This window comes from Myotis myotis, unplaced genomic scaffold (assembly GCF_014108235.1).
Source record: "Myotis myotis isolate mMyoMyo1 unplaced genomic scaffold, mMyoMyo1.p scaffold_m19_p_6, whole genome shotgun sequence".
Classification (NCBI taxonomy): domain Eukaryota; kingdom Metazoa; phylum Chordata; class Mammalia; order Chiroptera; family Vespertilionidae; genus Myotis; species Myotis myotis.
Genome location: NW_023416368.1, coordinates 23,050,000 through 23,074,174, shown reverse-complemented (window position 1 = coordinate 23,074,174; position 24,175 = coordinate 23,050,000). Strand labels below are relative to the sequence as shown.

Below are 24,175 nucleotides of genomic sequence, written 5' to 3'. Positions count from 1 at the left end.
GATGCAAAAATGGCCTGATCTTTGAATGCCCTCCCCAGTGCACACTGGGTCCATCTGCACAGGGTAGAGGCCTCACTGGCTTGAGGAATTTGAGCACAAACTGTGTCTAATCATTGGTCTGCCACAAGTCATACAGATACAGGGGGGAAAAACCTAGAAATCCATGCTTAAAAATAAACTAAGAATATTTTTTAGCAGACACATCAACAGCAGCATATTATGGAACAGGAAGAAATCAGAGATTTGGCCCAAAGATACAAACAAAAACAAAACAGGAACATTTTACAGTAAAATCTTAATTCTGAATCATTGCAATATATTATCCAAAATGTCTAGTTTTCAACCAAAAGTATGAGCTATGAAAAGTAATGGGGATGTATGACCCACTTTTTCAGGAGAAAAAAGTGAATGGAAACTGTCTCCAGGTGTTAGATTCGACAGACTTGAAGCAGCTACTTAAAGTGTTCAAATACTAAATAAATCCAAATTTTAAGATTTCTTTAAAAAATATAATAAAAATGAATGAACAAATCGAGATTTTCAGTGAAAAAATATATATTTGGATTAGAACAATAGTTCTAATAACAATTTAAGACTTATGGGTTTCTGCTAAAGTAGTACATACATAGATAGAACTGGAAATTCTAGAACTAAAAAGTAACTCAAATAAAATATTCAGTAGAGAGTTCAAAAGCAGCTTTTAGACCTGTAGAAAGATCAATCAAAATTAACAGTGGAAGTACAGAGAAAAAAATTGATGAAAAATGAACAGTCATTGAGTCCTTGAGATAACAACAAGCCTGACAATACAAATAGGAATATAATAGAAATATCAGAAATAGACCAGACAGGAAAATAAAAAAATTATTTGAAGAAGTAATGACCTCAATGGTGTCAAATTTGATGAGGAGACGATCTTTACATTCAAGAATATCAATAAGCCCCAAATAGGATTAAAAGAAAAAAAATAGGTAATTCAACAATAATGTTTAGAAACTTTAATACTCTACTCTCATAAACTGATAAACAACTAGACAGAATATCATCAAAGATACAGAATACTTGAACACTATCAGTTAATTGAACCTAAACTGAAAAATAGAGAATGCTTCCCCAGTGATTGCAGAAGATACATTTTTTCAAGTAACAGTGGAACATTCTCCCAGATAGACAATATAATAGGATATAAAACATATCTCAATAAATTAAAAGTAATTAAAATTATACAGTTTGTTGTCTGATCACAAAAGAATTAAATACAAAACCCCCAAGAAAATAAATTATGGAAATTTCCAAATAACTGAAGGATCAAAGAAACAACATGACAGAAATTAAAACATAACTTGAGCCCAACCAGTGCTGCTCAGTGGTTGAGCATCAGCCTTATGAACCCGGAGCTCACAGTTCAATTCCCCATTCTACATGCCTGGGTGGTAGGTTCAATCCCCAGTAGAAGGTGTGCAAGAGGCACCCAATTGATAATTCTCTCTCATCATTAATGATTCTATCTCTCTCTCCCTCTCCCTTTCTCTCAAATCAGTGTGTTGTGTTTTGTTTGTTTGTTTTTTTTAAAAAAAACAACAACATAATTTGAACTGAATATAACAAAAAACACAGTAACTCAAGAGTTAACAGGTTTTAGCTAAAGTAGTATACAGTCATACCTCAGTATCCATGGGGGATTTCACAGATACCAAAATCCACAGATGCTCAAGTCCCTTACTTAGTCCTCTGTATCATGGATTCCATATCCATGGAAAACGGTAACATTTTAATAATCTGAGCTTCCACATATAGAAAGATAGAGGGGGGAAAGAGCAAATGAAACCCCAAGCAAACAGAAGGGACATAAAGATTAGAGCAGGAATTAATGAAGTACAAAACATAAGGAATAAAAAAATAATTATAAATCAAGTCTAAAAGTTGGTTCTTTGAAAAGATTAACAAGCTGAAAAACCTTTAGGTAAATTGACTTAGGAAAGAAAGAATAAACAAAAATTTCCAAAATCAGGAATGACATATGCAGTGTAAATATATATCTTAGAGAAATCATGAGGATTATAATGGAATATTATGAACACATTTATGCCATAAAAGTGGATAGCTGAGATGAAATGGACAAATTTCTCGAAAGAAAGAAATTATTAAAAATGAACCCAAGAAGAAATAGATCAAATAGACCTATAGCAAGTAAAGTAATTAAATCCATAAGAAAATACCAGACCTAGATGACTACATTTGTGGTTTTCATCAGATATTAAAAGAAGAAATAATACCAATCTTTACAGACTCATTCAGGAAATAGAGAAGTAGGTTACCTTACCAGCTCATTCTAAATGAAGCCAGTGTTATTCCAATACAAAATCCAAAGGAAGACATCACAAGTACAGGGAAAACTGACAGATACCCTTCGTAAAGAGAGATGGAAGTATTTTAAACAATATATTAGTGAACATAAAAGAAGAAAACCATGACAAAGTAGGAATTATTTTAGGAATGCAGGTTTGGTTTGACAACAGAAAAATTGATACACCATATTGATAGAATGAAGGACAAACTACAGGATTATTTCAATAGATGAATAAAAAGCACTTAACAAAGTCCAATACTCATTCAAGATAAAAATTTACATAAGAAAACTAACAATAGACAAACTATTTCAGCTGATAAAGGGCATCTATGAAAAACCTACAGCTTACATTATACTTAATGGTTAGAAAGTGAGTACTTTGACCATAAGACTGAGAAGAAAGCAAAGATGTTTGCTCCCACCATTTCTATTCGACACACTACTTCTATTCAACTTGAACTGGAGGGTCTAGCCAATATAAAGCCAAATTTCTTAATTAATTTGAGACATCATGATTGAAAAGGAAGCAACTGTCTTTAATTATAGGGATATCTCATTGTATATAGACAACCCTAATGATCCACAAAAAGAAAAAAATTACTAAAACTAATAAACAAGTTTGGCAAGGTTTCAGTATACAAGATCAAAACTCTAGTGTATTTCTATATACTAGCAATAAACAATCCAAAATGTAAATTATTAATTTCAATCATAATAGCACAAAATAATAGAATATGTAGAAATAAATTTGCAAATGCAAGACTGGTACATTAGAAACTACAAAACATTGAAATGAAAGAGCTAAATAAATGGTGAGGTAGTCCATGGTAATTCTCCCAAAATTAGTCTCCAAATGCAACATATTTCCTATGAAGATTCAGGCAGACATTTTTTGTTTTTTTTGGGGGGTAGAAATTCACAAGTTGAGTCTAGTATTTATAGAGAAATGTTGGGATACTTAATAGTAACTGACTTCAAAACTTATTGAAAGTAACTGTGATCACAACAGTGTGTTATTGGGTATAAGGACAGACATAAAGATCAATGGAATAGAATTGAGATACCTTACATTTACGATCAGTTAGCAGTGCTTAATAAATTGAATAGCTATAACTATAAAAATAGATTCTTACCTTATATCATACAAAAAAATAACTCAAAATGGATTATGGTCCCAAGTATAAGAGCTATAGCTATAAGGTTTTTAGAGTAAAACATAACAAAAAATCAGGAATTTGAATGAGTGATTTTAGGTTTGAACCCAAAAGCATGATTCATGAATATAAATTTAATAATTTGGACTTTATCAAAATTAGAAACTTTTGTGTTTGAAATGAGATCACTGAAACAATTACAAAGCAAGTAATAGGCTGGGGAAAAATGTTCACAAATCATGTATTGTAAAAGACTTCTATCCACAGTATATAAGGACTTCTTACAATTCAATTACAAAAACATGAAGAACTCAACTAAAAATAAACATTACACTAAAGGTATATTAATGGTTAATAAGCACATAAAAATATATTCTACATTGTTATTACTTAGGGAAATGTACATTGTGGTGAGATAGTTACACTACCACTAAAGTGGCTCTAATCATAAAGATAGAAAATACAGAATATCGTTAAGGTTGTGGAGAAACTGGGACACTTCCAGACTACTGAGAGGAGTATACAAGGGTGCAGGAACACTGAAACACAGTTTGGCAATATTAAAAGAATTAAACATGAATTTATTTTTAATATATCTTATTTTATGATGTTATGCTAATATTTGCTGTGTTTAATATGATGTTATGTTAAATATGACCTAGCAAATTCAGTACTAGAAATCTACACCAATGAAGTGAAAACACATGCCCACACAGTCAGGCATGTGAATATTCATAGCAGCATTGTTTTAAATAATCCAAAACTGAAAACAGTCTAAGTACCTAAATGTCCACTAGTGAATGGATAAACAAAACGAGCTACATTTTTACAATGAAATATTATTCAGCAATTAAAAAGGAATGTACCACTGATGCTGTTAAAATATGGATGAACCTAAGAAATATTATGAAAAATTTAAGAAGCCAGAATCAATTATATACCATTTATATGAGTCCATTTATATGAAATATCCAGAAAAGGTAAATTTATAGAGTCAGAAAGTTCAGTGGTTGCCTAAGGCTGGAGCTGGGGACTAGGATTAACTATAAATGGGTACAGGGGAAACCTTCGGAATGATGGAAATATTGTAAAATTAGGTTATAGTGATGGTTGTATAACTCCATAAATTTACTTAAAATTATTTAAATACTACTTTTAAAATTAGTGAATAACATGCTTTCATTGTGTGTATATCCAATGTTTATCTTTTTTCCAATAAACATTGCATATATTTTTATTTTCATCTCTTTCTTTATACGTCATACTAGAAATCTATCATATCAGCTTTTTTGTTAATCCCCAATATATTAGTTTCTGAGAAGTGTGTGCCAAAATCTCTTACTCCAGTCGTTGATTTATCTATCATATTCTGTTGGTTGTTGACATTTTTAGAACCTGTAATTTAAGCTCATGATTACATTACCTTTTCCCCTTCTTCCTATTACTTTATATAATGTCCTTTCCCCCCCTTAGGATGCATTTTGGACTCAATTCTGTATCCTAAGCATTAATATTGCTGCACTGCTCTCATTCATTTTTACCTTATATATATCTTTTTTATCCTATTGTAATATATGAGTGCCTTTTAAAATTTTTTCTTGTGATCAATAACTCTTTGTTCCACATTATTCAAATAAATAAAAAGCAGAACAGGCCAAAGGTGGGTGTGTCTCTTCAAGAAAGAGGCTCCACCTGGCCCCCAGTGCCTTCTAAATTGAAAATAAAATAAAATAACTCTTTGTTCCTATACTTTAAATCTAAACACAAATTATCTTTTAATTTGTGGGGTTAGTCAATTTATACTTTTTGTTACTTGTTTTACTAGGAGTTGGTTTTCACAATTTTTCATATTTTTAGTTACTGTACTAGACTTTTTTATAAATTATTTTTGAAGTAGTTTCTTCCTTCGTCTTTTCTTTGATGATGTCTTAAATGTAACATATCTTTTTGTTGTTCTTCTCATGAGTACCCTAAATCAAATACCTGTAATTATAATTTATCACAATTGCTAATATTTGTGTTTATTGTTAGTATCTCTTCTCCCCTAATGTGTTAGTCTGCTCTCAGTTCATTTTGCTAAAATCCCCTAAACTTCCACAGTTTTCTTATTGCCCAGAGTATAGATTTGAGTTGCTATGGCTACTTTTCTTCTTCTTTCACTTTTCACGAATTTTAGCAATGTCCCCTGTTTCTTCAAATATTCTTCCTGTATACGTTTACCTCTTCTTGAAGATTTCTAAATTTATGCTTTATGTTTTTTTAGATTTTTTCTATTTTAAATTAGTTGTTGTTGTTGTTGTTGTTTTGGTCTTCTATGTGAGTTTTCTAATCTGATCTTCTGGTTCATGAATTCATTATGTATTTGTACTTATCCAATTTTTATTCTTTATATTGGTTTATTTATTACCATTTAAATATTTTTCATACCTAAAGCTTCCACTTTTTTCTTCCTTTATAACTTCTTTTTTTCTTGCTTTATATTGCAGTATCTTCCCTCATCTCTCTGAAGCATAGTTATGTTCTCAGTAAATTATTTTTCTATGCATTCCAATAGTTCTGCTTCAGTTGATACTGAATATTGTTCATATTACCATCTTTTATGCTGTTTTACTCCTCAAATATACAGATATTTTTACTGTAATATTCCTTGATGGCTTTAGTTGTGTGTTTTTTCCTGCTAAAGTGAGTTAGATAATATTGAAGGCCAAGCTTTAGTGGCTTTCTCTCCAGTGAGTGTAAGGACAGGAAAAGGGAAGGCCCACAGCTGAAGGTTCTGGAGCCAGTGTTGCACACTCTGGTTCACTGCCACCTCACCAGGTCAGGAATCCGTCTGTAAGATCTCAGCAATTGTCAGCATTAGGAAGAGGTGTTCTCTGTAGGTTGTGCTCCACCAGCCCTTGGGGTTTGGAGGAGGAGGAGGTGGAGCAGTAAATGCTTGCATCTGTTCTCATCACCTCCCAGCTGGGCTTTGACCTGCCCTGTCATCACTCTGCTAACACCTGTGACCTAGTATGCTGCGGTTGATTTTTCTGTTGAAGAGGGATAGCAGTGATTGTGGAAGTTAATAAATTTGATTCACATTGCTGAGGCTTCTGTAGTTTCAACAAAATGATTATTCCGAGAAAATCAGCAGCTCCCTGTTGTTGTTTTTTAAATATGTTCTTATTGATTTCAGAGAGAAAGGGAGAGGGGTAGAAAGATAGAAGCATCAATGTTGAGAAAGAATCATTGATCGGCTGCCTCCTGCACACTCCCTACTGGAGATCAAGCCACAACCTGGGCATGTGCCGTGACCAGGAATCTAACTGTGACCTTCTGGTTCATAGGTCAACACTCAACCATTGAGCCACACTGGCAAGGCCCCTGTTGTTTTCTTATACTCCATCCATACTCCTCATCTTTTTGCCCAGTGAAGAGAACAGTCTAGTTCCTATCACAAATCCTTTGCAATAGGAGTTCTCTACGCCTAGAATGTTCTTCCCTCAGATCTTCAAAGGCCGGCTCCTTCTCATTAATCTCATATCCCCTCAAATATTGCCATTGCTGAGAGATCTTTCTTGACACTATATTTAAAATAGCCACTCTTCTAGGTGCTATCATATTGTTCAGTATATTTTTCATAGCACTTACTATAATTTAAAATTCTTTGTATTTATTGCCTATCTCTTCCCACTAGAATGTAAGTTTCTGAGAGCATGCATTTCTTTTTATTGTTGTTGTTTATTTTTCTTTTCTTTCTTTTTTTTTCCCTGTGGGAATGTGACAGTCTATGGAATGCCTAGAGCCTAGTGTGTGTGTAATGTCTTTTAAGTAAAAATAAAAAACTGAATGGATGAAAATAACACATATGGCCATTACTTATCCTGTTTTCACTCTATTTTTTTTTACCTCTTCCTAAACATATGGCATGAATAGTGGGGTATGTCCTATAGCTTTTCTTTTCTATTTTATTTTTTCCCTCTTTGTTGGCTTCTTTGTTTCTCAATGTAATCTTCTGTTTTACAAATTCATTATATATTTGTATTCATCCTACCTTTGTTCTTTATATTGTATGACACACTAGGTTCAGGTCTATATTTTATATGTTTCATATCTATACTTAAATATTTTTATTATGACGATCTTGACATCAAAAATTTTATTTTGCAATGTGACATCATAAAGAAAAAATCTCCGGTTTTATTCTTAGATTTTAGAAAGAAAGTAAATTCAAGTTAACTCTATATATTTTTTAGTTAGCTTATGTCACAGTAGTGAGTTGCCAAATAATGTTTCATAAGTATTCATTTGATCTTCAACATGAATCTATAATGTGGATAGGGTGTGAATTCCCATTTTTCAGATGAGGAAAGTGAAGTTCAAAGAGATGAAGTAAGTGGGTGGCTGATCTGAGAGTTAAACACTAGTCTTTAGTTATTACCTAGTGCAGTTGTTTTTCTCACTGTTCAAGTTTATCCCTGAGTATATATCATATTATGAGAGTCATGATTTTGGGGTTTCTCCAATTATCTCTAAAAGGTGTTTAATTTTATTGGTTTGATTGTCAATAGAGAAAACAACAGGGGCAAGAACAAGAACAATAAGTGGTTATGATGTACTGGGCACAGTTTTAAATGCTGCACATGTATTAATATATTTAAATCTCTTATAATCCTGAGAGCAGTCTATATGCATTTTGCAAAGGAGGATACTAAAGCACAAAAAGGTTAAGTAACTTTTCCATATCACATAGCTAGTAAGTGGCAGAGTTAGAACTATGAACCTAAAAATCTGGCTTGTGATCATTACCCTAACTGGTAATAACAGAAACTTTACTGCAGCTTATAGTTTACAGTGAGCTTGAAAATGTATGATCTACAATACCAATCTGTAAAGAAGGCAAGCAGGATTTTATAGACAAACAGTCCTAAGTTTCAGAGAGGTGATTTGGTATCTTACACAGACAGCAAGGAGCTAAAATTATACTGAAATTCTTCTCATATCTAATTATATCTCTGTTCTTGAACCATGTTTTATTATCCCTGATTTTATTATCTCAGTGTAGTTTCCTTAATATGTTTTTCTTCTCCAGTGAATTATATTGTTGTGGGCTTAAAACAGACCTATGCCCTACCCGGGGTCGGCAAACTGCGCCTCGCGAGCCACATGCGGCTATCTGGCCCCTTGAGTGTGGCTCTTCCACAAAATACCACGTGCGGGCGCGCACATACAGTGCGATCGAAACTTCGTGGCCCATGCGCAGAAGTCAGTACTTTGTGGAAGAGCTGGTGTTTTGTGGAAGAGCCGGTATTTTGTGGAAGAGCCACACTCAAGGGGCCAAAGAGCCGCATGTGGCTCACGAGCCGTGGTTTGCCGAGCCGCAGTTTGCCGACCACTGTGCCTAGCCAGTTTGGCTTAGTGGATAGAGTTTAGGCCTGCAGACTGATGAGTTGCAGGTTCGATTCCAGTCAAGGGCACATGCCTGGGTTGAGGGCTCAATCCCCTGTGGGGTGTGCAGGAGGCAGCCGATCAATGATTCTCTCTTATCATTGATGTTTCTATCTCTCTCCCTCTCCCTTCCTCTCTGAAATCAATAAAAATATATTTTAAAAAACACACAAAAAACCAGTAATTAAGTACCTAAGAAATATTTTCTCTCTTAATGTTCTTATGTTCTTTAACCACATCTCTTACAGTTGAATTGCGATGATTTCAGGAAAGGAGAAAGAGATGGGGATTTTATCTGTACCTTTGATAATGCAGCTGTGTGTGGCACAGATGGGAAAACTTACAGCAACAGATGTGCCCTGTGTGCTGAGAACATGTGAGTATTCTCTGAAGCAGGCTTTCTCCCTACAGCATTTTCTCTGTATAATTACATGACACATTTTTTCTTATGGTCTTTAATGATTCATTTTGTGGGAGTTAGTCATCCATAAATTATTAGAACCACTTCTTTTACTACCCTTAAAGAAAAATATTTATATCACTTTATGTTTTACAAAGCACTTTTGTGTGCTATTTATCAGATGGTTCTCACTGCCTCTATGAAGCAGATATATATATATATTATATAATATATATATATATGCTTGTATGTATAGATATGCATATATCTATACATACATGCAATGTACTACACACATGTATCTATTTTCTGTTTATCTATTTCTGATTGTATTCTGTTCTACAGGGAATTATTTAATCATCAACTTATATTACGTTCTCAGTAATTTATAGTATTAGAGTAGGTAATTGGGACTCTTAATGTTGAACTTTCTATCTCTTTAACCTTCACCACATCAATAAAGCATCTCGCTGTCCTATATTTTGTCCCATTTGTTCCTTCTCCACCCTCAATACTAGGTTTGGTTATCGATTGTATTCAACTAACAAGATAGCATACTTGCTTTGCAGGTTCTGGCTTGTGACCTCAATCTGTAATTGTCTGCTCTACAGTTTTTGTAAATATAACAAACAATGTCTGAGAAGAGTGGTAAAGGCTATGAAAGAGATTTAGTCTTCAAGCTTCTGCAAGCTTATCCCTCCTTGTAATAAGTATCTTAACCAAGGCACCACTGGATTAAATCACTCCAATCCCTCACATGACTGCATTTTCAGAAATACACTCTAAAATTAGATCCTCAACTCTTACCAAGGGACAACATAAAGAAACAGAAAGCAAAAACAGACATGGGAAGAGCATACTGGTTTTTATTAGATACCTGTTTTGTAACACTGCTGTGAGCACACTGCACATTTAGTTTCTACTCTTACTTACATGGGGAATCCTGTGGTAGATTCTTTAAATCTCTGGTTCAGGTGTAAGTTTCTCCCCATCGTTTCTGGTATGCTTCATGTACGGTGCAGTGAGAGTCATACTGCTCATTGCATTTCTTAGCTCGGTCTACTAGAAGACTCTGGAATCATGTGGAATTTAATATTTTTGTTCCCTTCAGCTGATATTTTTTTATATAACACGTTTCTTATCACTTCACTAAGTTTTTACTTTTCTTGTTTGTATTGTATTTTTGTTGTTATATAAATGCTTTAGTTGCAAGCTGCCTTATCTTTATAGAAAGTAGGAAGTGTGTCCTACATTTATGGTTCTATGTTTTCAGATATGCTTTAAAGCTCTTTTAGATGGAATAAGGTTAATTATTAAGACTTCATGAACTTTCCATGAAAAACAAAGGATGGTATAATGGGATGCTAGATACTGTAAACTTGAATTTGTTTATTAAAACCAAGAACAACAAAGTTCCTTGGGGGGCATCTAATATCTAATTACAAGCTTTACTTTTTCCCACAATTCTGATAAGGTCCCCTCTGGACATAGTAAAACAAATCTGGAAATAACATTTACAGGTGTGCATCTTATTGCCCCATCAATGTGATTTCATTTCTTTGACTCCAAGTTACAAACCTAGGCTCTCCTTAGAGTAAGTAAAGAAAATCATGCAATGTGACGCCTGTTTTCAAGAGCAAAGAATCATAAAACAATGAAGATAAGTTAACACTCAAATGATGAGAAGTTCTGTGATACTAAACTGATGTCTCCGAACTTTCAATTCCAGTAAAACCAGGTCCCAAGTCGGCATAAAAAACGAAGGGGAGTGTGAAAGCAGCAATCCAGAGCAGGTGAGCACAAATGTCAGAGGGTGGGAAACAGTGGGACTGGGGCGCTGACTTTGAAGAGAAAGAAGGCTCTTTGCTCCTCCTTCGTTGGTGGGGTGGTTTGAAAGAAGTAATTCTTGCTGTGCTTGAACTGGGATACTGCTTGTTTGATGAAAAGCAATTGATAGTTTCTGAAACTAGACCAGGTTACTTTAGTAGTTAGACCTTTCAGCTCTATTTCAGCTTTCTATGGAAAGACAGAAGGGAGGGAAGGAGCGGGGGATGGGGGGGTGAGGGGGGAATTCGTTAAAAGGGAACTACTGCCAAAACCGGTTTGGCTCAGTGGCCTGAAAGGTCCCAGGTTCGATTCCGGTCAAGGGCATGTACCTGGGTTGCGGGCACATCCCCAGTAGGAGATGTGCAGGAGGCAGCTGATCGATGTTTCTCTCTCATCAATGTTTCTAACTCTCTATCTCTCTCCCTTCCTCTCTGTAAAAAATCAATAAAATATATATATAAAAATTTTTTTTTAAAAAAAGGGAACTACCTGTGTATAAGGCATAATGTTTTGAAAATTAAAGGTCACTACCCTCCTGTCACTCACCTCAATTGAAATCCCGGCATTATCACTTGCTGTCAGGAGACCTTGGGCAAACCCCTTAACCATCCTGTTCCAGTGTTTCCATATCTAAAATTGAGATTTGGATTAACTAGCCTCTTTTTATACTAAAATTCTGTGAGCCTTTGATGTTAGGGGAAGGAAGTGAACATCTCACTATATCACAGTTGACTTGTTCTCACTGAATGACTTTTCTAAGTCAAGTTTTGGTGCCCTTCTTATAGGCACCAGCGATTACCTCCATCAAGACTTTTAGCATGTATTTTAAATCTCTCTTTGTGTGACCCAGTAGATGGTGAGCAAGCTGAGGGCAAGGACTGTGTAATACCTTAGTTCTAGTACACAGTAGGTTATCCACGTTTACTAATAAGTGAATTAATAAGTAAATGAGTTCCATACTTCACCACGTGAATTATACGGAGCTACCTCTGAGACTGCTCTACATGGCTATTTGCATTGGACAGAGAGGCACTGAGTTCTATAAAATTTCTGAAAGCAGCATTGTAAGGATTACAATCAAGGTGGCAAATGTCACATTTCTTCTTCTGTTCTAGGATGTTTGTAATGCTTTTCGGCCTTATGTGAGGGATGGAAGACTTGGATGCACGAGGGAAAATGATCCAGTTCGTGGCCCTGATGGAAGGACGCATGGCAATAAGTGTGTGATGTGTGCTGAGCTGTTGTGAGTATCACCGTCCCCAAGCAGGCCAAGCAGGTGGGCTTGATGAGGATGCCCTTGGTGGCTGTCCTAAGTACCACTCCACAGAGAGATCAAGTCCTTATCATGCAATCTTTTGTCTTCATAAGGCAAAATGGCCCTTGGTCCCAGAGTGGCCTTTCTCTTTTTAATTCATATCATTTGCTAAAGTTTCTTAAAAGGAATGGATAAGGTGGTTATGTTAGTTAGTTATTAAATTCAAGACTTAATTTGTTCCATATAATGACTTGAAATTGCACAATGTCTTATAAGGCATAATGCTTTGAAAATTAAAAAGCACTTTCAAATGGAATAACCTAGTTCAGTCATTTGACATGCATTGCTTTTTGGGGGCAGGTATTAGAGACTTACTACAATGAAAGTCTAATTTAAAATAATAATAATGGTAACAATGTCATGTGGCTGAATTTATTATTAGTATAAAAGATGGAATTTATGAAAGGGAAGAACTGTTAGGTTAATCTTTCCCGGGGTGCCTGACATGATTCTGAGCACTGAGATCCAGGTATGAATACGATCCAATGAGTCTTTAATATTCTGGATGTTCAACAAGATATAGACTCTAATCCGTATGCCAGCAAGCCTTATAGTGCTCTGTATATATCTCTGGGATCTCTAAAAGCTGGTTAGAGAAAGATTTACAGATTAATAAACTTCACACCTGCCTTTGAAAATTAAAGTGCACTGTTGTAGAATTCAAGGGCATGTCTTAACAGGTTTACAATATAGTGGTTATAACTGGTTTCTAGACTGGAAATCAGCCAAATTTTCACTTGTTTAGAACTAGGAGACATGTGCTTTTAGTGTTCAAACCTGTACTAATTCTGCAGCTTTCATTTTCTCTTTATGCACTAGCCAAAAAGAGAATTTGACCTCCCTAACTCTTAATTTCTTTCTCTGTAGAACTAAGATAATAATGTAGGAAGATACTGTAATTAGATATAGATGATATGAAAGAACTTAGAAGCTCAATTTCATGTAGCTTTTATTAACAATAATGCTTTTACATAAAGGCAAACGAAATACTTTACAAGGTATATAAAGCTATACTTAGGGTGTGGGTGACAATATTTCCAATACTCAGTCTGGTTTCACCTTGTCACAGCATTGTTTTTAATGCTCTTGGTTCTGCCTGTTAAAGGGAATTCTTCTGACAATATGTTTGTCAATCAAGGAGTCACACCCATCGAGTTACACAGAACAAAGCTTCTAATTGACTGTGAGTGAGTCAGTTTCGCACCCTTCCTTATCTTTAGTAATTTTCAGGCTCAGATATTCAAGACAGAGAAAAGCTTGTCTAATGTAAGTGGATCAGTTTAACAAGTTAGGGCAAAAGATATAAAAGTGCTTAACACAGAACTGGACACTGAAATAGGATCGAGGTATAAACTGACCAAGTGTTTCATTCTTCACAGTTTAAAAGAAGCTGAAGAAAATAGAAAGCGACACGATGAAACCAGAATTCAACGAAGTGCTGAAAAGGTAAATTACTCACCAACACAATTGGGTTCTTGTGGCTATAAATCTTAATAAACATATGCTTAACCGTTTGAGGTCATTTAATAATGTCATTGTCCTTCATCATCACATTATTCTTTCCCTTAATTTCACAATTCTCCAAGTTCACAATTCTTAGTACAATAATTAAATTCATTTTTAAAACAGCATTTCTCACCTAAAGCTCAAAATATGCAATTTCCTCTTTGCTTAAAAAAAAAAAAAAGAATGTAAGTCAGAAAGTTTAGGCAAATTAAATTCCACTTAATTTTCATCAGACTTCTCTTCGGCTTTCTTGTAAATTAATCTTGCTTTGAATAAATTATAAAAAATATAACAATATAAATTAGACAGGAATAACTTTAAAAATAATTTTTTGTTATTTAAGACCTTTATTAACAGCTTCTTACAGTTTGTTGAAGTTTTTTGGGGGGAAACCAAATTGTAAAGTTTTATTACAAATTAAAAATGAGGTTCTAAGTTAAAAAATTATAAAATAACAATAATTATAGTCTTTTGAACAAAATATATCCACTAGTATATTTTATGTATAATCCCATTTACAAAGGTCTTGCTTCTGTTACATGAAAATTTCAAACAAATATTGAGCTTGTGGTTTTAAAAATACACCCACAATTAAGTTTTTAAGAATTATTAGATGATTTAATTTTCCATCTAGCATGAAAATGATATTCATTTTGTTAATAGAATAGGCATTGTAGGTAATGCAGCCTGATTTCTTAAATCACAAAGGCTAGTTAACCTACTTTCAGTAAAACTGATAGCAGTTACTTTGCTAAATAATTAAAATTATTGATGCTAGCCTTTCGTTGAGGAGTCAGAGCACCTAAGGTTTAGACTGAGCTCTGTCATGCTCTTGTGTGTGAAACTGAGCCAGCCATCTCTTCTCTCTGGGCCTCAATTTTTCTTGGCAACAGAATAAAGAGGTTGATTAAATGATCTCAATTCTGCTTTCCTATTGGTTTGGGATTCTAAGTCTTGCACCTTTATGTGCTAATACAAGTATAAAATTCTTGTGGATTATAGGGCACATGCTTTCCCAAGGGAAACACAGATCCAGTTTATGGTAGTCAACTCCTGACCTTTCACTTCATATTGCTATTCAATGAAGCAAAAATCTCAACTTTCATAGGGTATTCAGTGTTTCAGTTAAGAAGCACGAAGCATTCGGAGTTGTCAACAATTTGTTCAATACTCACTGAAATTTGAAAAGCAGTTCTTTAGTGGTGGTTGTTAAACTTCAGTCTGAAACCTTGGGTCAACATGTGATAGTATTTTACTACTCCGTAAACACAGAGAGTTCTTTTCCCTTGTCTTTCATCACATCTTGGCTATTTTTCCCTCATCCTCTCTGTGGCTGGGGCCATTGTTTTGGTGGGGTCATTGGACAAGATTATGTTGAATAGGACAGGTTTATAGAGATGGCTCAATATCTGCCCCATAATTAAACTGTCAGTGGGTTGCTCACAAAAGTATTTCTACAGAATTTCCTTGGGTGAATCACAACTTACAAACTGAAATTATCATTGTTTCTCTTACGGGAATCATTGAGCATTGATTTTATTACCATGTTATGATTACCAGGTGACTTCTGTGTCTGTATTCCTAGTTGTTACAACCAGGAAGTTTGGAGCACACCCATTGCTCCTCCAAAAACAAATATCTTCTTATTAGGAGGTAATTAGGATTCCCTTTTATTTTATTTTTATTTTTTTTTAATATATTTTATTGATTTTTTACAGAGAGGAAAGGAGAGAGATAGAGAGTTAGAAACATCGATGAGAGAGAAACATCGATCAGCTGCCTCCTGCACATCTCCTACTGGGGATGTGCCCGCAACCCAGGTACATGCCCTTGACCGGAATCGAACCCGGGACCTTTCAGTCCGCAGGGCGACGCTCTATCCACTGAGCCAAACCGGTTTTGGCGAGGATTCCCTTTTAAAGTGTCCTAAGTAATATGTATTTTTTTAAAAAAGAGAGAATTAAAATTTTTTAAAAGGTCCTAAAGAACATATGTTCCAAAAACTTCATTGTGTAGGTGGTGGGATTTGGGTCTCAAAGATAGTGAGATTTTATGATGGTCCCCCAGTGGGTTTGAAGCACAATCCAGCTGCCCAGGTCTCTGACTCAAACCATACTTTATGTTCATGTTTTCTTGGCTGAAATGGAAAAATGAAAGTCACACAGTTGAAGAGAAGGCTAAAGGGAAGCATTTTTGTAGGTTATATTATAGTAATATATCTCATCACAAAATATGTTTATTGATATAGAGATTCCCAAGTCTAGAGTAATGTGTGTGTGTATAAACTTACCCTACATCAAATTGTAGTTTTCAAAACTACTAAGAAAAACCAGAGAATACTGAACCAAAGCATCAAGAAATCAGTACAAACCTTTCAGATTTTGCAGGGAAGTCACAATCTTTTTAAGGTTTTCTAAATAAATATTCATCTTGATATTCTATCTCTCTAAGATGGGGAGTGAATGAAAATTAGATTCACTCTCTCTAAGGTGTCTACCTATAAAATTATAAACAAACATCTATAAAGGAGCAGAGTACACAAAAACGATGCACGATTCCATGGAGAAAACAAACTAACGTAAGCCAAATGCTGTTGGATACCATCTTATTTTTTTTCCTTGCCAACTAGTTTGGATTATTCTTGACTTGATCCATATTAAGTAACATGTAAGTATCTCACCTCATAGCTTCTATATTCTCATTGTCAATTTTTATTTTATTTTATTTTGTTTTGGTTGCTGCATTTTGTTGGAACGCCATGAAAGATTTTTTGTTTGATATTTTTTCATAGATTTGGAAGTTAACAAGAACTAGCTAGTTTTAGAAATACTTTCTCAACCTTATCCTTTCTAAGCCTCTTTTACCTTTTAATAAATATACCACATAGCAAATACAGGAACTGAGTAATTTCACAATGTAATTACTATTTTTATTAATTCTCATTAATATGTAATACGTGTTTACCAACACCTTTAAGATCTGACATTCTTTGACTATGAAGTTCTGGTATAAATTTTCTGTATCAAAATGTAGAAACGTGTTCAATGTAATTGCTTGTCTTTTTAAAGGATTTTTGCAAAGAATATGAAGACCAAGTGAAGAATGGAAGGCTTTATTGTACCCGGGAGAGTGACCCAGTCCGTGGCCCCGATGGCAGGATGCATGGCAACAAATGTGCCCTGTGTGCTGACATTTTGTGAGTACAGATGTGGTTTCTTTGGAGTGATTCAGAAGTTGAAGTGGCGATTGATTGGAATGATGAATAAGAACAGTGTTGAGCCCTAACCGATTTGGCTCAGTGGATAGAGCGTCGGCCTGCGGACTGAAGGGTCCCAGGTTCGATTCCGGTCAAGGGCATGTACCTTGGTTGTGGGCATATCCCCAGTAGGGGGTGTGCAGGAGGCAGCTGATCGATGTTTCTAACTCTCTATCCCTCTCCCTTCCTCTCTGTAAAAAATCAATAATATATATATATATCCTATCTAATAAAAGAGAAACATGATAATTAGCGTATGTCCGACACCCTTTCCATTGGCTAATCAGCGACATATGCAAATTAACTGCCAGCCAAGATGGCGGCCGGCAGCCAGGCAGCTTGAAGCGAACATAAGGATTGCTTGCTTCAGTGACGGAGGAAACCAACGTTCCCCGCCTGCCTTGCCGGCCTCTGAGCTTGCAGTTTGAAACATTATTACAAATATAGAAGCTAAACAAAACCCCAGAAACCTGCTTTCAGCCCGCTGGGATCTCAGAGCTGGAGTTGATACAGTGTTTCAATTATAGAACCCAAACAAACCAGATACCTGCTTTCAGCAGCGGAGGCCTCAGAGCTGGAGCCAGAGCTAAAGCTGGCCCAGAATAAAAAAGAAAAAAAGGAGCAGTTGGGAGCTTCAGTCACCCGCAAGCCTGAAAACAGCCCTCAGCCCCTCACCCAGACTGGCCAGGGACCCCAGTGGGGACCTCCACCCTGAAGGGTGTGTGACCAGCTGCAAACAGCCATCATCCCCTCACCCAGGCTGGCCAGGCACCCCAGTGGGGACCCCCACCCTGATCCAGGACACCCTTCAGGGCAAACCAGCCAGCCCCCAACCATGCACCAGGCCTCTATCCTATATAGTCAAAGGGTAATATGCCTCCCAGCACCGGGATCAGCGGAGCTGAGAGGCCTCCCGGCACTGGGATCAGTGTGACGGGGCAGCGCCCAAACCCCCTGATCGCCCTGCGGCTCTGTGTGTGACAGGGGGCGGGGCCACAACCTCCCTATCTGCCCTGCTCTGTTCGTGACAGGCGAAGGCACCCCAACCCCCTGATCAGCCCTTCTCTGTGCCTGATAGGGGGGAGCTCCCCAACCCCCTGATTGCCCTGCAGCTCTGTGTGTGACAGGGTGCAGTGCCCCAACCCCCTGATCGGCCCTGCTCTGTGTGTGACAGGGTGCGGCACCCCAACCCTCCCTCCCCCCAAGGGCCCTGCTCTGTGTGTGACGGGGTAGAGCCATAACCTCCCCATCGGCCCTGCCCTGAGTGTGACAGTGGTGGCGCCCCAGCCCCCTGATAGGCCCTGCTCTGTGGGTGATAGAGGGTGGCGCCCCAGCCGCCCTCCATAGGCCCTGCTCTGTGTGTGATGGGGTAGAGACATAACCTCCCCATTGGCCCTGGCCTGAGTGTGACAGGGTGCGGCGCCCCAATCCCCTGATTGGCCCTGCTCTGTGGGTGATAGAGGGCGGTGCCCCAATTCCTGATCAGCCCTGCTCTGTGCATGACAGGGGGCAGCGCCCCAACCCCCTGATTGGCCCTGCTCTATGCATGACAGGGGGTGGCGCCGCAACCTCCCCATCGACCCTGCCTTGAGTGTGACAGGGGGCGGTGCCCCAACCCCCCAATCGGCCCTACCCTGAGCGTGACTGAGGGTGGCATCGCCACCTCCAGATCCACCCTGCTCTGAGCATGACCGGGGGCGGCACCTCAACTCCCCAATCAGCCCTGCTCTGAGCCCATCCAGGGGCTGCACCTAGGGATTGGGCCTGCCCTCTGCCACCCGGGAGCAGGCCTAAGCCAGCAGGGCGTTCTCTCCCGAGGGGTCCCAGACTGTGAGAGGGCACAGGCCGGGCTGAGGGACCCCCCTCCCCTCCGAGTGCACAAATTTTTGTGCACTGGGCCTCTAGTGTATATATATATATAAAAAAGAACAGTGTTGTGGTGAAGATTTGTTGTTCAGATTTTTCGAGCAGTTTTATGTTCTCTACAAATCATAATACCACCTACTAAATAGATCCTAAAGATGTTTGTCTATTTCTGATTACGAATGGATTTTATTACCCGGTGAAAAGGCTGGATAACAAAATACTTCTTAACATTTCCTCTCATGAATTTTGTAAGCCTTCTATGAGATAATCTTAGTACAAAATGAGGGTAAAAGCAGGTACCAAGACTTTGTTTCTTTCAGTAACTTTCTCATTGTGATCATCACACTTTCTTTAGATCCTTGAACTCTCTCCGTTCTTTCTTTGTGCTCCCCTATGCCAGCTTGTCTCAGTCTTGACCAGTTAATGTCTTTTCTTCCGTGGATTGCATTTTAACATTATCTTTCCTTGGATAAGACCTCCTAAAATCTCTAATTGAGATTCAATTCTTATAATTCTTATTGATTTTATTTCATAACAATCATGGTAGTTGGTAACTGGAAAACTTTTTCTATGACTGCTTATTGACTGTCAGTCTTCTCTACTGGGCTATAAGTTCCAAAAAGACAGGGAATGTGTTTGTTTTGTGTACTACTGTGCTATATGCTAAGGCTAATGCTTGCCAAAAAAATAGTTACTAACTAAATGTTGAATGACTATATGAATGAAGCTTAAGGCTAAATAGCATAAAAAAGCCATGGATATGCGCGCGTGCGCGCGCACACACACACACACACACACACATACACACACACACACACACACGGTACAACCAAATGAATATGTACCATAAGGAGGATATTCAGGTATGAAAATATGATGACAGATGTAGGACTAATTTTCACTTTGAGGTTTAAGATATCTTCTTAAAGAAGGGAGAATTTACGCTAGGGAGATTTAGAAGAAAGGAAGATGATTTTTTTTAAAAAAAGATCATTACAATGAAAGGAAATGGCATACATGAAGGCAAAATGAAAGAAAGGGATTCTTTGGGGAAATAGTGGAGATTTCAGTTTGATAAGGGACTTTCAGGTGATCGGAAAGTGTTTGCACAAGAACTCAGGAATATCTAGCTGTTTTTCCTCTTGTGCCTAAATGACAGTTTTATAAAATGAAGATTTAAAGCATTCTAATCATTTATTTGCTTTTGTTTCTTTCTGCAGAATACGGCGTTTTTCAGAAGAAAAACATAAAGCAGATGAAAACCTGAGAAAGGCTGAAGAAAAAGTTAAAGTTAAAAGAGAAATCGAGGTGAGGATTAGTTTGATCAATCTAATTAGAACTTTTATGGTATGTATGTGTATGTGCATTTTACTCTGGAATACATTTTCAATATTGGTTCATTTTTTCTTCACTACTAATAGGTATTCTGGAAACTAATTTATAGTTATTTTATAAGAGTTATAAGAATAAAATAATAACTATGATATTACAATTTTTAAGCTCTATTTGGAGGAAATTAATCAAGTCATATTAGTAAAATAGTTCCCTATTCGTAAATGAAGGTATATATCAAAGCATTACCTGACTCCAATTTTTCCCTTCCTTTCCTTTCTTCCTTTCTTTTTTTCTATAGTTTCCCTTATTTCAGTCTCTAGTCACTCAAGTCCTCCACATATCTCGCTGGATAGTCTTTCTAAAACAAAGGTTTGATTGTATTCTTCTCTGCTATAAATATTTATCGTTTTCCCATTTCGTAAGACTAAAGTCCAAATTCCTTTCAAAATTTAGGGGCCTGGTTTTGACTTATCTTCAAGGACTCCTTTTTGACCAGTTCCCAAACCTTTCTCTCTTTGCCCACTATTTCTTTAGCCACTATGCTCATGACAACAAAGGATTAGCTTGAAATAACATGTCCTTTTATGCCTCTATGTCTTTACATATAATTCTTCCTCTTGAAGGACTTCTTGCCAAATTGTGTTCCTGGAAATTATCCTAATGATACAAATCAGATATAAGCTCTTTTCTGAACTTCCATGAATTATTCTTTCCTTTGTGCTTGTATGCACTTAATTCTGACTTGTGCCATCTCTTAGCTTTTTATATTGTAATTCCTTATCTTTTTCACTTGAATGATAGAAGAGCTAAACCACATTTATATTTATATCCCCTTAACTTAAAAATTTGAGGATGAGCCTAAATCCTAAAAGTTTTATTTTTATTCTTAATTCCCCTTTTTAAATATTTTTTTATAAAGAGAATCCAACCTATGAGGGAAGGTGGGGGTTGAGGAAGTAAGAGATGAACCAAAAGACTTATATGCATGCATATGAGCATAACCAATGGACACAGACCAATGGGTGAGGGGGTGTGGGGGGATGTGCTGGGGGTTAGGGTAGCCGAAGAGAGGTCAATGGGGGGAAAAGGAGATTTATGTAATACATTAAACAATAAAGAAATTAAATTTAAAAAAAGAGAATCTAAAGTTTATAAGAATAAAACTAAATCTCAACTATCTCATTTTCATTATTCAGAAACTCTGCAGCGAATATAAGGGTCATTCGAAGAATGGAATACTTTTCTGTACCAGAGAAAATGACCCTGTTCGTGGTCCAGATGGGAAAATGCATGGCAACTTGTGTTCCATGTGTCAAGCCTTCTAGTGAGTATAGAGCTTTAGATTGTCAAGAAGTAAAGGGACCTTACAGCTAAACTAAAAAACCAACTTGTTTCAGATATGAGGAATCTGTGGCTTGAAATAGGGAAGTGAGTTGAGTAAGTTACACTGAAAATGTTAGTAACCAAGATGGGAGTAAGTACCTAGAGCTATTTATTCCAAGGTATCTGTTTTGCCCTCATTTGTCACTCATTCTCTTAGCACTGGAACATTCTGATAAGCATGAACTTGTACAAATACCAAATTTTTCCTACTGTTGAAAATTCATATTTGAACAGTTTATACAAGTTTATAGGCATCTCATCTTCCAGAGGCATAAGGGCCCAAAGTTAACACGTAATGTAGAAATTGATTACTAGAGTTAAAGTTGCCCATGAAACAACCATGAACCTTATAAAATTACAATACATGTTGCTTTATATAACATTTTTCACTAAGTTACAATTGACAGCTTACTTTCAAAATTTGGAGCTACTCTTAATTTATGTGATTGAGCTTAGTTCAAGTAATTGATTCACATTTAGAATCTATGGCCTCTTGATTGATTGCTAATCATGCATGGTTGAAATAACATCAGTTAACTATACATATCATGCAATTCTATTGTTCAAAGCAAATTTAGGCTCATTTGGTTTACCATGGTACATGTGGCCTTTTTCTACCCACCATACATTTTGTCTTTAGATAACATAGCCATGAGTAAGCAATACATTTAAGATGAATTAATAAAGTTAGTGTGCATGATGAGGTAGATAGTTCATAGACTTAAGGGGAAAGACCTTGACTAGTTGTAGTCATACCCTAAAAGTGTAGCCAAAACTCTCTCTGCCTCACCTCCTGCCATGAAACGAGAGGACCAGTTGATATGCTTTGTTACGGCCACCTTCAGCCTCCAGGTGTAATGTCGCCACAGTACTAGTTTTGATAGTCTCCTTTATGGACATTAATGATGTTTCTTTTCTGACCACAGGCAAGAAAGGTAATTTAGAGAAAGCAAGTTTTCCAGATGCACAATTACACTCTTTCTCTCAAAGTTAAGCAGAAACTATGAAGAAGTTATGGTATCTTGCCATACTGGAGGCTGATTTGTTGCTTCTCATTGGTATGTAGTGATAAAAGGACAAAATCGCTTCTTCCTAAGGAGGGAGGACAGTTTAGCAATGCAGGAATATCGAGAAATTATTACCTGTATATTTGGTCCTATGGCTCCTCTCATTTTCTCTCATTCAGCCAAGCAGAAGCACAAGAAAAGAAAAAGGCAGAAGCAAGGAATAAGAGAGAACCTGGAAAAGCACCTTCATTTGCAGTGAGTTGAATACATCCAATAAGTCCTACTTAGCTTGATAATTTGAACATACTTCAAAGAGCCTAAAGGTTGGAATGTTGCCCTATAGAAACCCCAGAAAATCTTAACCCTTCAATCTGGGGATGACATTGACAAGAATGCTGTGGGAACTTGATCTTGCTGATTCTTGCTGCTTCTGAGACTAACCATGTACAATAAAAATAACTTATCCGAAGCCTGAAAAACTGAGTTATAGTTTCACCAATTACAGACTGTGCTGACTTTTGCTTACCACCTTTCAGAAACTCTACATGCATATTTTCTACATAAGAATTTTTGAAATTTCACATCTGAGATAGGATAAAAATACCTTAATCCCACACATCAAAAAAAGCATAATTTTTAGCCTGGCCAGTGTTTCTCAGTGGTTGAACATCAGCCATGCACCAAGAGGTCCCAGCTCGATTCCCAGTCAGGACACATGTCCCAGTTGCAATTCAATCCCCAGTGGGGCATGCAGAAAGCAGCGGAATGATGTTGTTTCTCTCTCATCGATGTTTCTCTCTCTCTCTCCCTCTCCCTTTTTCTCTCTCTCTCAAATCAATAAAAACATTTTTTTTAAAGAAAGCATGATTTTTATCTCTGAAATGTCACAATACCTGTTCCCATAGCCTTATGTAAGTTATTATCACCTATTGTTTTGATGATGAGGCTCCTAATCTTTCATCTAGGTTTTGTTCTATCCCTTTTCCAGCTGTCCTCCCACACACAGCCAGAGTAAAGTTTCAAAATATTATTCGGGTCACAATACTGCTCTGCTTAAATCCACAAATACCTTGTTACATATTTGATCAAGGATACATCTCAATCTCCTTGTCTCCTTATTTGGCTTCCTTTTTTTTTTTTCCATTGACCCATTCCTCCCCACTCCCATTCACTCCCCAGGCCTTCACCCCAGTGTTGTCTGTGTCTGTGGGTTATGCCTATATGCATATAAGCTCTTCGGTTGATCTCTTCCCTCCCTCCTCCCCTTCACTCTGAGGATCCTCAGTCTGTTGCATGCTTCCATGTCTCTGGATCTATTTTGTTTGTCAGTTTATTTTGTTCATTAGATT

At 36.8% G+C, this 24,175-nt stretch overlaps 1 protein-coding gene across 4 annotated transcripts in view; it reads left to right on the top strand.

Annotated features, from left to right (window-relative positions):
- Positions 1–24,175, top strand: part of SPINK5 (serine peptidase inhibitor Kazal type 5) — a 72,111-nt gene that overhangs the window by 12,713 nt on the left and 35,223 nt on the right. For all 4 annotated transcript variants that reach the window (XM_036315656.1, XM_036315653.1, XM_036315655.1 and 1 more), the window contains exons 5-12: positions 9,180–9,307; positions 11,061–11,124; positions 12,274–12,401; positions 13,853–13,919; positions 17,048–17,175; positions 20,322–20,409; positions 21,633–21,760; positions 23,006–23,081. In XM_036315656.1, the coding sequence (XP_036171549.1) occupies positions 9,180–9,307; positions 11,061–11,124; positions 12,274–12,401; positions 13,853–13,919; positions 17,048–17,175; positions 20,322–20,409; positions 21,633–21,760; positions 23,006–23,081 (807 nt within the window). The remainder of the gene's footprint in view (positions 1–9,179; positions 9,308–11,060; positions 11,125–12,273; positions 12,402–13,852; positions 13,920–17,047; positions 17,176–20,321; positions 20,410–21,632; positions 21,761–23,005; positions 23,082–24,175) is intronic.